The sequence below is a fragment of the Prionailurus viverrinus genome, chromosome D1 (assembly GCF_022837055.1).
Source record: "Prionailurus viverrinus isolate Anna chromosome D1, UM_Priviv_1.0, whole genome shotgun sequence".
NCBI lineage: Eukaryota > Metazoa > Chordata > Mammalia > Carnivora > Felidae > Prionailurus > Prionailurus viverrinus.
In genome coordinates, this window is record NC_062570.1 from 108,869,522 (window position 1) to 108,885,946 (window position 16,425).

Consider the following 16,425-nt stretch of genomic DNA (forward strand, 5'->3'; position numbering starts at 1 on the left):
AGAGAGAGAATCTTAAGCAGGCTCCACGCTCAGTGCGGAGCCCGACACGGGGCTTGGTCCCATGATTCTGGGATCACGACCTTAGCCAAAACCAAGAGTCGAATGCACGCCTGGAGGCCCCGAAAAAGTTAACGTCAGAGTTGTGAAGATCGAGTTGTTTGATTTTTTTTGTTTAAATGTTTATTTTGAGAGAGAACCTGCGCATGCAAGTGGGGTAGGCGCAGAGAGAGAATCTGACGGTGGGAGCGGTGGAGCCTGATGCAGGGCTTGAACCCACGAACCAGGGAATGGTGACCTCAGCCGAAATCAAGAGCCCGATGCCCAACCCACTGAGCTACCCAGGCGCCCAAATTGTTTGATATTTGTAAAGCACTTAGAACGTTGCCTGCCTAAAGAGCAAGCACTATATGCGTTTGTTAAGAACAAATATAGAAATGAAGATAACTAAAGAGTGATGAGTCCTATAAAAATATCAAAAGATAAGGGATAGAGAGTAACCAGGGAAGCAGGGAAGGAAGGAGCTCCTAGAGGCAGGTGGTTAGTAGTGAAGGCCCCTTGGACCTGGAGTGATGAGAAGCCAGCCAGGAACAGAGTTCCAGACAGGACAACAGAAGGTGCAAAGGCCCTGAGGTTAAAACAAGTTTGAAATTTTCAAGGAACCCAAAGAAGGCTTTTTCTATGCTCTAGTGTCCTTGCCTGTAAATGGAGATGATGAAGTTCCAAGGACTTCCCAAGGTTATTCTGAGGACAGGACAAAATAATCCACACTCAAGTATTGTCAGACCCAAAACAAAATTTTGAAAGCCGCCTTTGAGAAGACAAAAATACAAGTTAGAAGGGCTGTGAATAGAAGACCCTAAAGCTTAAGTTTATCCAAGGTCACGGTAGAGTCACTCCTGAATGTTAAGAAATGTCAGCTCTTACAATTTTTTACCGACTTGGGCTTCTTCAAATCTCTTTGTAGATTCAGAGCTCTCTCGAGTGGGCCGGGGAGGCGGTGATGCAGTCCGCCAGTGTCCCCTTCCCCAGATTCCTGGAACACAAGCAGAAGCTGTGCCGCAGAAGGTGTCCTGGCCCGTGCATTACATGACAGTTTCCGAGTGATTCACGCTGCTATTTTGGTGCTTTCTGCTCTCAAGGGTGGGGAGCAAGATGCCGAAGCCTGTCTTTGGAGTCGATTCTGAGGTCGTAGATCCTGGAGCGAATGAGAGACTGAAGGAGTAAACGTGTGTGACCAAATTCTCTGCAGAACGGCACCCCCCCCCCCCCCATTAAAAATTCTCCCGCTATCAGAAGACAGAAAACGAGCCGGAGCTCAGCAAACTCCAGAGCATGTGGGTTAGGGAATCATTGCAGCTCAGAACTCTCGGGGTCTGTGGAACGTGGAATTCTGTTTTGGTAAGAACTTCCACTTTGGAGTGGGGATTTAAGGGGCGCCTGGGTGGCGCAGTCGGTTGAGCGTCCGACTTCAGCCAGGTCATGATCTCGCGGTACGGGAGTTCGAGCCCCGCGTCGGGCTCTGGGCTGATGGCTCGGAGCCTGGAGCCTGTTTCCGATTCTGTGTCTCCCTCTCTCTCTGCCCCTCCCCCGTTCAGGCGCTGTCTCTCTCTGTCCCAAAAAATAAATAAACGTTGGAGTGGGGATTTAAGACAGCCTGATTTTCCTTCTGCAAGCAAGCGAGAGCAGAGTTCCATTCCGGATTCTGAAAAATGCCTAAAGAATATTTTCACGCGCACTTAACCGAGCGATTCTAACTCCCTGCTCTCCTGCTGAGGTAGAATCTAAATCCTGAGGAGCAGGGAGAGTGTGGGGGGGAAGTCAAGTGCCACAGCATTCTGTTCCATTCAGTGAACTTGTCTACGGAGCCAGGCAGCGTGCCAGATGCTTCAAAGAATAAAATGATGGTAATTATTATCTGATAATTATTCGTATGAGGGCCCCAGAGCCGAGCCTGGGACCTCACCGCTGACGTTCCCTCCCAGGGTAATCTCAGTCAGTCTCGTAGCTATAAATACCGTCTCAGATGACTCCCACACTTCTATCTTCAGCCCAGATCTTGCTCCCAAGTTCTAGGCTTGTCCACCCCGCTGTCTCCTTAATGTCTCCACTTGGTAGCTAATGGACTTCCCGATGTGTTCAAACCGGAGCTCCCAATGTTCTCCCCCCAAATCGTCCCTCCCTTGACTTCCTTCCCATCAATGTCCTCCTTATTCTCGGACTGGTTCACGCTGAAAACTCTGGAGGTGTCCTTCACCCCCGTCTTCCACAACCACGTCCGGTCTGTCAGCAAACTCCGTCAGCTGGGCATAGACCCACAGACTCTCCAGCCGTCTTCTAGCTTTGATTGGGGAACTTTGAGCCAGCGGGTGACCGGAGTCGGAGGGGACAACTTTGCAAGACGTCATGCGAGAGAGCCTGTGCTCACAGGCCGTATCCTGTGCGAGGTACAGGGTTGGGTTGGGGGGTGGGAGGAGAGCTTCTTTGGATTCAGGGAACCGCGGAGGTGAGCCCAGTGAGGACACTGACAACAGCCATGGTGGTGGACTGGAGCTCTTCCTAAGGGTTAGGGCGCCACACACTCTCCCCCTGCAACCCGAGATCCCCCGACAAGAATCCTTGTCGTAACTGGGGTAACGTTTCCTCACAAGCTGGGTAGGGAGGGGACTGGGTAGGGAGCTGGAGTCAGAATGGGTTGGTCCCAAGGTTCAGGTTCTCAACCTGGCCGATTTTGCCCCCAGAGGACATTTGGCAATGTCTGGAGACATTAAAAAAAAAAAAAAAAAAAATTTTTTTTTTAAGTTTATGTATTTATTTTGAGAGAAAGCGCGTGCAAGCAGGGGAGGGGCAGAGAGAGAGGGAGAGAGAGAGAATCCTAAGCAGGTTCCGTGCTGTCAGCGCAGAGCCCAACACGGGGCTCGAACTCACGAACCCCGTGATCGTGACCTGAACCAAAGAGTCAGACGCTTAACCCACTGAGCCACCCAGGTATCCCTGGAGACATTTGTGATCGTCACAACGTGGAGGCCAGGGATGCTGCCGAACATCCTACCGTGCACAGGCCAGCTCCCTGCAACTACGTGGTCCCGAGTGAACTGAGGCTGAGAAAGTCTTACCCAAGGAAACACAAGACATATTTCTTGCACGACTGAGCTTGGTTGAAACTTGGGAGTGAAGCCTGCTACACGGCAAAGCAGATTTAAATTGATCAGGGCGTGGGGCGCCTGGGTGGCTCAGGGGGATAAGCATCTGACTCTTGATTTCAACTCAGGTCATGATCTCACAATTCATGAGTTCAGGCCCCACGTCGGGCTCCGTGGTGATCGTGCAGAGCCTGCTTTGGATTCTCTGTCTCTCTGTCTGTCTCTGTCTCTCTCTCTCTCTCCCTCTCTGCCCCTCCTCTGTTTGCTCTCTGTCTCTCAAAAAATTAATTAATAATAAATTGATCAGGGCACATAATATGACAGGCAACACTAAGAAGGCTGTGAAGGAGCATTCTGGGACATAAGGATAGTGCAAATTCACGGATACCTGCCTCCGTTGAAAGGGAGTCCATGTCCCTTGAATTCGGTGGCCTCTGCAATCACTTTGACCCATAGAATACACCGGAAGTGTCACTGCGCCAGGTTCCAAGCCTTATAAAACTGCCAGCTTCCTCCTCCTGTCTTTTGGGACACTCCCTCTCGGAGCCCCTGTGCTGCCCATGTCAGAAGTCTGACTGCCCCAAGGCTGCCATGGTTGACTGGCTAAGGGACCCCAAGCTAGCCACACGGAAGGCCCCAGCTGTTCAGCCGTCCCAGCCCAGGTATGAATGGGAAGCCACATTGGACCCTCCAGCCCAGCGGCACCTCCTGCTGAGTACCACACAGTGTCCCCAGCGAGGCCACTTGGAACAGAAGGATCCCCTAGCTGAGCCCTAACCCACAGATCACGAGATTCAATCAAATGGCTGTTGTTTCCCGCCGTCAAACCAGAGTAGCTTAAGGTAGTTTGTCACACAACAATACATAACCAGAAGGGTCCCCCCCGCCCCCCAAGGGCTGTTTCTCTGCTTCCTTCTTTTCTGCTGATGCTAGAAATCCTGCTGATACAGAGCTGTGCCTGTTCCGTGCACTCCTCTCCAGCTCTGTCCCAACTCCTTGTCCCAGTGCCATTGTCTCCCAGGCTGCCGAGAGGCACCCTTAAAAAGCAGCTGGTCCTGGGGACGCTGGGTGGCTCAGTCGGTTGGGCGTCCGACTTCGGCTCAGGTCATGATCTCACGGTCAGTGAGTTCGAGCCCCGCATCAGGTTGTGTGCTGACAGCCCAGAGCCTGGAGCCTGCTTCGGATTCTGTGTCTCCCTCTCCCTCTCTCCTCCTCCCCAGCTCATGCTCTGTCTCTCTTGTCTCTCAAAAATAAACATTAAAAAAAATGTTTTTAATTTAAAAAAGTCAGCTGGTCCTCAACCTTGACCAATACACCCTCCAGAGGTGTCCCAGTGTGTGGAATCCACACCCCACGTGGCACTCGGTCCTCCCCCTTTCCCCTCACCTCCACAGGCTTCGGCTTCTCTGGCCCTTTTCCGCTCTTTGAACTCTCTCTCTCTCTCTTTCTCTCTTGGCAGCTCCAAGCGCTGCCTGACATGACTTGTACTAGCTGACTTGGTTACTTTGTGTCTCCTGCACTAGACGTGGCTTCCAGGAGGGCGGGGCCGGTGATCTGTTCACTGCTGGGCGAAGTTGGGGCCTGGGACGTTGTGCACACTTGTAAGCATGTGGCAAATGAGCGAACGAAACCTGTCACCCCTTGGCTCCCACTGTGGGTCCCTTGGCCTTTCCGAGAGGGGCTCTCTGATGGTTTTTTTTTTCCCCCCGGACTTCTTCGCTCCCGATTCTGCTCATCCTCTGGACCAAATGGTTGGTTCCCCGCAGAACCAGATGTCACAAGCTCACCGTCTCCTTTCCGCCACCGGTTTCTCGAGAGCTACCAAGTGGTGGAGATGGCGAGTGTGGGGAAACGGGCCCGCTCATATCCGGCCGGTGGGAAGGTAACACTTAGCAACATCAGTTCCAAATAAAAAAGCAATTCCACCCTTAGGAATTTATCCCACCGGTAAGCCCAGCCTGGTGGCACAAGGGTGTATATCACAACCCCGTTTGTGACAGCCAAAGGGATGATAACGATGTGCCTCCGTGGAGGATGCTGGGATGCTGCCTCTTGCGCGGGACGGAATTGTGTGCCCCAAATTCCTGTGCGGAAACCCTCACCCCTCACTGTCATGATCCTGGAGGCAGAGACTTTGGAACGTGGCCCTCGTGATGGGATTCGCGCCTTCATAACGCGAAGCCCGGGAGGGCTTCTTTTCTGTCTCTCTGCCGTGTAAGGACAAGCCAGCAGGCCAAGCAAGAAGGCCGCCATCTGTAAGCCATGTGGAGTGTCCTCACCAGAACCTGAGCCATGCTGGCACCCTACTCGAGGATTCTCAGCCTCCACGACTGTGAGAAAAGAAACCTCTGTTGTTTGAGCTAAGGAGAAAGAGAGGGAGAAGGAACGGGGGAGGGAGAGGGAGAGGGAGAGGGAGAAGGAAAGGAAAGGAAAGGAAGGAAAGAAGGAAGAGAAAGAAAGGAAGAAAGAAAGAGAGAGAGAGAAAGCAAAAGAAGAAAGAAAAAGAAAGAAAACAGGATGCTGCCCCAGAGAATGGAATATTTGTGAGCATTAAAAGGAATGCTCGCGGGGCGCCTGGGTGGCGCAGTCGGTTAAGCGTCCGACTTCAGCCAGGTCACGATCTCGCGGTCCGTGAGTTCGAGCCCCGCATCGGGCTCTGGGCTGATGGCTCGGAGCCTGGAGCCTGTTTCCGATTCTGTGTCTCCCTCTCTCTATGCCCCTCCCCCATTCATGCTCTGTCTCTCTCTGTCCCGAAAATAAATAAACGTTAAAAAATAATAATAATAATAATAAAATAAATAAATAAAAGGAATGCTCGGGGCGCCTAGATGGCTCAGTCCGTTAAGCATGTGACTTCAGCTCAGGTCATGATCTCGCAGTCTGTGAGTTTGAGCCCCGCGTCGGGCTCTGTGCTGACAGCTCAGAGCCTGGAGCCTGCTTCGGATTCTGTGTCCCCCTCTCCCTCTGCACCTACGCCACTTGTGCTCTGTGTCTCTCTCTCTCTCTCAAAACATAAATAAACATTTTTTTTTTTAAATTTTTTTTCAACGTTTTTTAAATTTATTTTTGGGACAGAGAGAGACAGAGCATGAACGGGGGAGGGGCAGAGAGAGAGGGAGACACAGAATTGGAAACAGGCTCCAGGCTCTGAGCCATCAGCCCAGAGCCCGACGCGGGGCTCGAACTCACAGACGCCAAGATCGTGACCTGGCTGAAGTCGGACGCTCAACCGACTGTGCCACCCAGGCGCCCCAAAACATAAATAAACATTTTAAAAGAGAATGCTTGCGGAGCTACTGATATGGAAACATGCCCATGATGTACTGTGGAATGAAGAAAGTTAGTTGTGGAACAGTGTGTATGGCCAAACATTATTTTTGTAAAAAAAAAAAAAAAAAAGAAGAAAGAAAGAAAGAAAAGAAGTAGAAAAGAAAGAAATTTGTGTGTGTATATCTTCATATACGATTATAAATGCACGGAAAGAGACTAGAAGGTTACCTAGCTGACTACCAAAATTGATACATACCTCTGTGGATTGGGATGGGGAGAGGGGGCTGTATTTAGTTGGCTAGGGCTGTCGTAAATAAATACCACAGCTTTTGGTGGCTTCAACAACAGAAATTTATTTTCTCACAGTTCTGGAAGTCTGAGGTGTTGGCAGATCTGGTTTCCTCTGAGGCCTCTCTCCTTGGCTTGCAGATGGCTGCCTTCTCACTGTGACCTCACATGGTCTTTCCTCCGTGTGTCTCCATGTGTCCAACTTCCCCCTTCTTACAAGGACACTACTCAGATTGGGTTACGGCTCACCCTAACAGCCTGATTTTTGTTTCTAAAAACGTTTTGGAGCGCCTGGGTGGCTCAGACGGTTGAGCGTCCGGCTTTGGCTCAGGTCATGATCTCACGGTCTGTGAGTTCGAGCCCCGCGTCGGGCTCTGTGCTGACAGCTCCGAGCCTGGAACCCGCTTCTGATTCTGGGTCTCCCTCGCTCTCTGCCCCTCCCCCGCTCACGCTCTGTCTCTCTCTCTCTCTCTCTGTCTCTCTCTCTCTCAAAAATAAATATTAAAAAATTTTAAATAAAAATGTTTTAACATTTTTTAATTTATTTTTGAGAGAGACCGAGAGACACAGAATCTGAAGCAGGCTCCAGACTCTGAGCTGTCAGCACAAAGCCTGATGCTGGGCTCAAACTTGTGAACCCCTGAGCCGAAGTCAGCCTCAGCCACTTAACCGACTGAGCCACCCAGGCGCCCCATGCGGCCTTTGCTTTCCATTGTGGTGTTTAAATTTGTTACAGTTGGGGCGCCTGGCTGACTCAGTCCATGGTGGAGCCTGCGACTCTCCAGGTTGTGGGTTTGAGCCCCACATTACTAGTCAAGGTTTTTGTATGCTTCAAGCTAAGGGTCCCCTCGGCATCCACATTCTTCCCAGGCCTTCTCTGAAGTCTGAGGGGGTGGGGGACAGCTAAGGCCTGCAACCCTCTCCAGACGACAGACCTGCCCCCAGAGGAATCGGGGAGGGGCGCCCTCTGCCATCCAGGCCCGTGATTTATAGTTACCCAAGCTGGACACTTGGAACCTCGTAATCCAGTCTTCCCTTTGACGCCTCCCATTATAATGACTGTGCAATACTGGCCAATGACACAGGCAGTAAAATGGAACATAGGCAGGTGATAAAGTAAAATACGAAGACAGCATTACAACCTGGATGGAGGGAGACACAAAACTGGGATCACACAGTGAAGATATTAGGGGGACCTGGGAGGCACAGGGGCTCCCCCACCTGCGTTGAAGCGGTTAAAAGAAGGAAGGCGACCTGGTAAAAGTGGGGTCGAGTTGAAACCTGAGGGACTGTCAGGAAAGAGGGACGCACTGGGCTGTACAGGTAAGCTCCTGGAGAGAGGAATGGGCTTGGGGGTCCCTTCAGACCTGGGTCCTGCTCTGCTCTTAAATTTCAGACTAGTAGCAGGAAACCCTCACTATATTGCGGTCCCGGATTCCCCTGTGCCTTCAGCCCTGCTGTCATGGGGAATCTGTTCTTCTGGTGGCTCAGCAAACCCTGAGATGCTTGCTGGAAGCCGGCGAAGCAAACCCAGAATCTTGGTATTCAGGAATACAAAGGGATAAGTTTAGGAATAAGTTTGGTTACATCGTGCCAATATCAGAGTGTTTATTTAAGGTTTTGAGACACTTAAGTCAATCGGTCCCATTTGATTTGTGAGGTGTTTTTTTTTTTTTAAAGTACTCTCTGCACCCAAGGTGGGGCTCGAACTCATGACCCCAAGATGGAGCGTCGAATGCTCTGCCGACTGAGCCAGCCAGGTGCCCCTGATTTGTGGTTTTAATTAGATCAAATGGCTGTAATAATTCCTCCCATCCCCGTTCGCCTGCCTTTGCAAGGAGATTCAGCTGTTCCTCCCAATTAAGCTGTCACACCTCGGGGCTCCTGGGTGGCTCGGTCGGTTAAGCATCCGACTTTGGCTCAGGTCATGATCTTGTGGCCTGTGTGTTCGAGCCCTGCATCGGGTGCTGTGCTGACAGCTCAGAGCCTGGAGCCTGCTTTGGATTCTGGGTCTCCCTCTCTCTCTGCCCCTCCCCCATTTGTGCTCACGTGCTCTCTCTCTCTCTCAAATAAGTAAATATGAAAAAAAGAGAGAGATTGTGTCTCTTTTTTCATGTCTTCAAATCTCGGCTGGCCTTGTGACCCACATCAAATAAGAGAACGTGGTGGAAGTGATGTAGTGTGATTTCCCGTTCAGGCCTTAAGAGGCATTGCAGCGTCAGTGGTCACCCTCTTGGAGCATGTCCTTGAGACCAGCATGCCGTGAAGCTGCCCCTGTCTAGCCTTTTGGAGGATAAGAGGCCTGTGGGGCAGAACCAAGGGGCCTGGCTGATAGCCAGCACCAACTGCCAGCATGGGAGTGAGGCCATCCTGGGACCCCCGCCCCAGTTAGGTTGTCACAGGCCTGCAGCCACAAGAGTGACCCAGGCAAGTCCAGCAGATGAACCTTCCAGCTTATCCCAGACCAAACTGCTGACTCTATGCCCTGGTTGTTATTATTATTATTATTATTATTATTAATTAATTTCTCTATTTGGTGGGGGGATTTCCATATTTTTTTAAGTGTCTTTATTCGTTTTATTTTTTTATGAATATAATTTGTTGTCAAACCGGCTTACAGTTATTTATTTTTTCAATGCTTATTTCTTTTTGAGAGGGAGCACAAGTGGGGGAGGGGCAGAGACAGAGGGAGACACAGAATCCGAAGCAGGCTCCAGGCTCTGAGCTGTCGGCACAGAGCTTCACACGGGGTTTGAACTCACGGGACTGTGAGATCATGACCTGAGCTGAAGTCGGACGCTCAACCCACTGAGCTACCCGGGCACCCCGCCCTGGCGATCATTTTAAGCCAGTAAGTTTTCAGTAGTTTATTATGCAGCAATGGATAACTGACACCGTACAAAAGGATCTAAGTTTATAAACAGCATTTGAACATTTAAGATAATTGATTTATGATATTTACAAGCGTAATCTATTAGTATATAGGAACTGTGTAACTGATTAGAAAAAAATATGTTTGGCTGGGGAGGGGAGAGTAAGGTGCGGGGAGGGACAGGGTGCCCTCATCCCACAGCCCCTCTCAGGGTGTAAAGAAAAAAGAAGAAAAGGGGCGCCTGGGTGGCTCAGTTGGTTAAGGGTCTGACACTTGATTTCAGCTCAGCTCATGATCCCAGGGTTCCTGAGATTGAGCCCTGAGACCGGCTCTTTGCTGACAACACAGAGCCTGCTTGGGATTCTCTGTCTGTCTGTCTGTCTCTCTCTCAAAATAGATACATAAACATTAAAGAAAAAAGAACAAAAAAGAAAGAAAGCATCCTTGTTTGAAATACTTATATATATATCCCTGTTAGATGGGTAGGTATCCTCTGTTGAGTTTGAGAAGATCAGCTGTTTTATCTCTGTAAAATGTAGTTTAAGATCTATTAGGGAATTTAATTACCTAAGTTTGTAATGGGTATGCATTTTTAGAAATTAATCTGTTGAACCTATGAGTTAATTAAATATTCATCAAAGAATAAGTGAAAGTAATTGTTCTTATTTTTATACAAAAATTAGTAGATTTATAAATAGAAAACTAGATTTGCAAGTTGCACTTGGCTGTTTAAGAAAGACGAGTTCTTTTTTTAATTTATAAGTTTAATAAATACAGTATTAATTTAAACACAGGCAGCAGTTGCTAGCTTTTCTCTGCACGAGAGCCCCTCTCCAACATTAGAGATCCTCAGCTGATGAAATCCGACACTATAGCCCTGCTGGAAGCTTCGGCATTCCGTGGACTTCCATGCCTTTCCTCCTGTGCATCCCTCTGCCTGGAATACCTCGGACACATACACATCTTTGATAGCTGGCAACATTTTACCTTTTTCAAAAGATCCAGCTCAAACTCCACAAAGAGGTCCTGCCTTGCCGGGGCAGAACCATGCTTCCCTGGCCACATCCACCCAGGGGTGTGGGGCCCAGGCCTCTCTTAGACCAGACTTGGGGGGCTGTGAGCTGAAACCTTCTCTATCCTGGCTGCCATGTGAGAACAGAGCTGAATCCCAGCAAAAGACACAGAAGGACTGGTACAGATGCCCAGGGTGTGGACTGGTACAGATGCCCAGGGTGTGGACTGGTACAGATGCCCAGGGTGTGCCGGGCACTTCAGAGGCCTAGCTGTGGGGGACGTAGATTTCATGCTCTGTGCAGAAAGGCAGCCTCCTGATTGGGCACCAAGATTTTCTATGGCTGAGGCCCCTGTCTCTCCCTGTATCCTCTTCCCCAGACCACGCCAGGAAGGGTACAGTAGGCAGACTAATGGCTCCCCAAAGATGTCCACATCCTCCTCCCTGGAGCCTTTTACATGGCAAAGAGGAATCAAGGTTACAGATGGAATTAATGTTACTAATCAGAAGACGTTAAGGAGGGAGCTTGTCATGGATTATCCTGGTGGGGCTGGTAATAATCACAAGGTCCTTGAAAATGGGGAAGTGGAAGAGAGTCACAGGCAAGGGCCACTATGGAAGCATGGTTGGGGAGAGGCAACATCGTGCGCTTTGAAGATGAAAGAAAGGTGCTGTGAGCCATGGCATGCGGGTGCCTCATCCTAAGCTGGAAAAGACAAAAAAAAAAAAAGCCTCCAGAAGGGAACAGAGCCTTGCTAACACCTTGATTTTTAGCCCAGTGAGACCCCTGTCAGACTGCTGTCCTACAGAATGTTAAGACAATACATTTGTGGGGCGCCTGGGTGGTTCAGTCGGTTGAGCGCCCACTTCACTTCAGGTCATGATCTCGAGGTTCATGAGTTCGCGCCCTGCGTCGGGCTCTGTGCTGACAGCTCGGAGCCTGGAGCCTGCTTTGGATTCTGTGTTTCCCTCTCCGCTCCTCCTCTCCCGCTCACACTCTCTCTCTCAAAAATAAGTAAACATAAAAAAAAAAAAAAAGATAATACATTGTATATAGTTTAAGCCACTACAGTTGCTGAAACTTGTTACACCAGTGGAAAAAAAATACATCGGGGGCAGGCGTGGGTGGCTCAGTCTGTTAAGCGTCTGACTGGCTGGCGTCATGATCTTGTGGCCTGTGCGTTCGAGTTCTGCGTCTGTGCTGACAGTTCAGAGCCTGGAGCCTGCTTCTGATTCTGTGTCTCCCTCTCTCTCTGCCCCTCCCCTGCTCATGCTCTGTCTGTCTGTCTCTCTCTCAGAAATAAACATTAAAAAAAAATAATAAAAAAAATACACGGAGTCAGCCACACGCTTCATTTTTTGAATCGGTGACATCTGCGTAATTCCTTTCCGGACCACAGATGAGAACCAACCAACCAGGTCCAAGTCTGGGCTCCGACCCTCATCGGCCACGTGGACCGCCAGCCAGTGTTCATCCGTGCCCTGGGGCAGGGCTGCCTCACCTGGCCCTTGGGAGCACATCACAAGTTCGTGGAGGTACAGCAAATGGAAGCAGGGCTCTTAGTTCAGTGCCAGCTGGGACCTAGCGTCCGGTAAATGGTTGCTGTCCGGGTTGTAGTTGGTAGTTGGCAGGGCCCTTCTTGCTTTGCTGACTTACAGGAGAAGTGATGAGTGGTGACATGACCTCCATTCTGGGGGCCTGACTACCACATCCTGCTGGCCTCTTCCAGAGAGCGTGCAGGCCTCACTAGTGGTCCTGGAGAGTTGGGGACCCTTGGCCCTTCGTTCCTGGCCCCTGGCTTCTGATCTGCCCTCTCCACCCTCGTCCCAGGCTGATCACCGCCTCCTCCCTGCAGGCAGGTCTGTGCTGGTCCTCCCGGTGGTGCCAGCTGTAACCACGCAGCTCTCTGTGTGATCCTCCCCACAGTCCTGTCCCAGGGTTCTTGCCATATCCTGCACCAGGGAGGCCTGGAGCACAGGGGCAGGTCTGCAACCAGCCAGACCTAAGCCCTGAGCCCTGTCTTCTCCTTAATTTATAGCCCTGGGGCGCCTGCTTTTGGCTCAGTCAATAAAGCATGCCACACTTAATCTCAGGGACCTGAGTTCAAACCCCACATTGGGCGGGGAGCCTACTTAAAAAAAATTACAGCTCAAGAAGCGAGTCTCCAGAGGCCTGTGGACCCCAGTGTGGCGAGCTGGTCCTGGAACCTTCTCTGGGACCCTGGCTCTTCCTCAGGTTGTAAAAAATACCTGTTATATTTATCAGATAATATTAATAGCACAGAAAAACAAGCATATTTATATTTTAAAAAATCTATCGTCATCGTCTTCGTCAAAAATGAGAGAAAAAAATACAAAGAAAACGTCCCTCCAATTCTTCCATCGAGAACGCCTCCTGGAAATCTAATTTTCTGCCTTCCAATTCCACTGTTTCCACCCCTTGCCTCCCAGGCTGCTCTCGATTTGGCTCCAGCCGCGTCCCCGCCCAGCTGCCTGGGGAAAGTCGCCGAACCGGACCTACCCGTTGGCGCTGCTTGTCACCTCTCGCGGGCGGGCCGGGACCGCGGCTCCGGCGGAATGGGGGGCGGGATGGGGTGCGGCCGCGCCCAGGGTCCGGGGCGGGGGCCGAGGGCAGAGGCGGGCCCGGGCCGCGCTGGGGGTGGCGGGCGGCCCCACAGACCGGGAAGTTGGCGGCGAGCCCCGAGGGGGCGCCAGGCCACCGCGCGACCCCCTGAGAAGCAGGAGCCTCCCGCGCGGCGCGATCCCGGGCGCCTGGAGCCCGCGGGGTCCGGGCGGGGCGCGCACGTGTGTATACGAGTGCGGGGGCCCGTCGCGCGGCCGGGACTACAAGTTCCAGGGTGCCCAGCGGCGCGCTCGGGGTTTCTGGCCGCGCGGCCCGCCGGCTCGGAGCCGGTCGCCGCGGGCGTGCACACACCACCGGGTCCCGAGCGGCTCAGGGAGAGACTCTCCCAGCACCGTAGATAGAGTCCAAGTGGGCGGGGAGCCGCCCCGCGCCGCCCGCTCATGTCTCTGCGGAGCCAAGTGTCCGGCCGCCTGGCACAGCTGCGCGCGGCGGGGCAGCTGCTCTGCGTCCCGCGCCCCTGGCCCGGCCCCTCGGCGGGTGCCACGCGGACCCGCAGCAGCGCGTGCGGTCCCCCCGGCGTCCCTGGGCGCCTGCGGCCCCGGCGCGCGGACCCCAGCGGGAGTTGGGGCTTGGGGGGCGGCGGCGGTGGGGCGGAGAGGAGAGCCGGGGTGCGCACCTGGGCCCCCCTGGCCATGGCGGCGAAGGTGGACCTGAGCACCTCCACCGACTGGAAGGAGGCAAAATGTAAGTGTCAGCAGGAGGGGGGCGCGAGGGGCGAGGGCGGCCCCACGTGGGCCTTCCCCGGCTGGACAGCACCCCGCCCGCAGCCTCTTCCGCCCGGGAGGCCCGGGGAAGTTAAGGCCTCGTATGCCCCAGTATGGACCCCTCCACTCACAGCCACGCCCCCCCTCCCCCGTGCGCCCTGCCCCCCCCCCCCCCCCCCCCCCCCCCCCCCCCGCAAACCACTTCATTCCTTACGAGGTCCGGGCCCCCTGTCGGGGGTAGTGTGAGGAGGACGGCCTTACCCCGCCCGCATGGGTCCCAGGGCACCCCCAGAGATCATCCAGGACCTACCGCCTGACTCCGTTGTGCAGGAGGGAAACTGAGCTGCTAAGCCCAAGGTCACTGGGAGTTGGTGGCAGCCCAGCTGACGTTGGGCTCCTGAATTCCCCATGCTTTGTGTAGCATGGTCTCTCAAGTGGTGGCATTTTAGGCAGAGTGGCAGGAAGTGGGCCGAGGGGGACAGCTCTGGGTCTGGGGTCCCACCTGGTAGGATCAGATGGCCCCCACAGAGTGGCCTCCCTGGGCAGGCCAGTCCAACCTCCACCCCGCCCCTACCCTGCAGGCCTGTCTCTCTGGGCACATGATGTAGTGCCCTTTTGCCCTCATCCCTGGCCTCTGGCCACTTGTGAACAGTTTCTGCCCCATTCCTGGGGGACAGAGGGCTGAGGGGTTGGGGAGAGGCAGGGCAGGGAGGGATGGGGCATTATGTCTGTGAGAACAGTGACCCCCCCCCCCCCCCCCGCACCCCCAGGAATCAAGCCATTTCCTACCGCTCCGGGATGGGTCGTGAGTCCTGGTCGGGCATGAGTCCCAGGGCTGGACTCTGGGCCCCTGCACAGAACAGCGAAGGGAGGGAACCCGGCCTGCAGAGCCCCAAATAGTCAGGCCGCCCAGCTGCCCCTGCCCTTCACAGCCTGCTCAGAGAGCTCCTGTAACCATTCCTGGCTGGATCCCCTTTCAAAAGCACAGGGGAGGTGGCTCATTGGCTGGGCCCCTGTGGTGGAGTGGGTGCGGCCACCGGGTCTGGCGGGTCTGGCCAGGCAGGCCTGGGGCTGGCCTGGGGTGGGGGGTGGAGGTAAAGGGCAGGCGCCTCTCAGAATTAAGGTAGAGTTCAAGATGACTTCCCCCTGTCGTGAGTAGTGTTCCTTCACCGGGATCTTAAAGCTCGGGCAGAACACTTGACTTTGCTCCATGCACACAGTGTCCGTCCGTGCCCTCAGCCCTGGCCCTAGAACACTGGTTAGGGCGGGGGGTTGGGGGAACTGGCAGAGACTCCTGGCACAGGGACTGTCCCCACGGGGGAGCCTGCTTCCCCTTCCCTGTCAGAGAGCAGCAAGCCAGCTTGGTGGGAAAGAAAGCGAGGGAGGCAAGGGGCCCAGCCACCTGCTCCTGGATCTGCCATTATTTCTAGGATCCAGCTCCCCACCCCCTCCCGTTCCCCGGTGCCCCTTGAAAACTTCCAGACCTTGTGAAGCTGACAGGGCAGGGATTCCCAGACTACTGTGGTGTCTCTGCTTGGAGCTGGGATTTCCATTCATTCATCCTTTTTTTTTTTTAAGTATAGTTAGTTACTTTTAAGTATTCTGTATACCCGACGTGGGGCTTGAACTCACGACCCTGAGGTCAAGAGTCTCATGCTCTTCTGACTGAGCCAGCCAGGCGCCCCTCATTCATCCATTTTTACTGAGCGCCTTCTATGCGGCCAGCACTGTTCTGCTGCTGGGATTCAGTCATGAGTGACATAGGCGAGGTCCCTGCCCTCACGAAGCTTCTTCCCTAGGGGAAGGAAACAGTTGAAAATGTGGTCAAGCCAATGGGGCGGTGCCAGACTGAGGTCACTGCTGGGAAGAAACCATGGCAGATGGCGCTGCCTGAGCTCCAGTATCCAGTCAGGGGGCAGTGTGGGGGGGGGGGGTGGGCAGCCTTGCCCCAGGAGCCACGGCCCCGGGTGCAAAGACCCCCAGCAGGCTTGTCGGGGTGATCTGTGTGTTTTAGTGAAATATTTTTGAGTCACAGGTTATCCCCAAAATCAGGCGCTTAAAACGGCAAACAACGGTTATTATCTCAAGTGTCTGAGGGTCAGGAACCTAGGGGTCGCTTAGCGGGGTGGTTCTGTGTGAGGGTTTCCAGGAGGCCCGCTGGGACTTAGTTACGGCCATCCCAGGTGGCTCATTCACATAAAGTGGCCGTCGGCTGAAGGTCTGAGTTCACTGCGGGCGGGGGCGGGGGGGGGGGGGGGAGGGAGGGGGTCTCTCCACGAGGCTGTTTGGGTGCCCTCACGACATGGCAGCTGGCTTCCCCCGGAGCATATAACCCAAGACAGGGAGCGTGAGGCGACCAAGCCAGAAGCCACGGTGCCTTTCTGTGACCTAGTTTGGCCGACCCGTCTGTTTTATTCTGGGGCTTAGCATGGAGTCATGGAGTCTGGCCCAGATTCAAGGGGAGGGAAATTCGTCTCTACCTTTGGAAGAGAGGA

The 16,425-nt window shown here is 53.4% G+C and overlaps 1 protein-coding gene and 1 long non-coding RNA gene across 2 annotated transcripts in view; one reads left to right on the forward strand and one right to left on the reverse strand.

Moving 5' to 3' along the window:
• Window positions 1–301: 301 nt before the first annotated feature.
• Window positions 302–15,010, reverse strand: LOC125176054 (uncharacterized). The gene is made up of 3 exons (XR_007156108.1): window positions 14,720–15,010; window positions 925–1,195; window positions 302–808 (listed from the first exon to the last, which is right to left on the reverse strand). It is a non-coding gene; the product is annotated as an uncharacterized LOC125176054 (long non-coding RNA).
• Window positions 13,248–16,425, forward strand: part of MACROD1 (mono-ADP ribosylhydrolase 1) — a 142,897-nt gene continuing 139,719 nt past the window's right edge. The window contains 3 exon segments of the mRNA XM_047876823.1: window positions 13,248–13,735; window positions 13,737–13,817; window positions 13,820–13,910. Coding sequence (XP_047732779.1) covers window positions 13,607–13,735; window positions 13,737–13,817; window positions 13,820–13,910 — 301 coding nt within the window. The 5' untranslated portion in view covers window positions 13,248–13,606.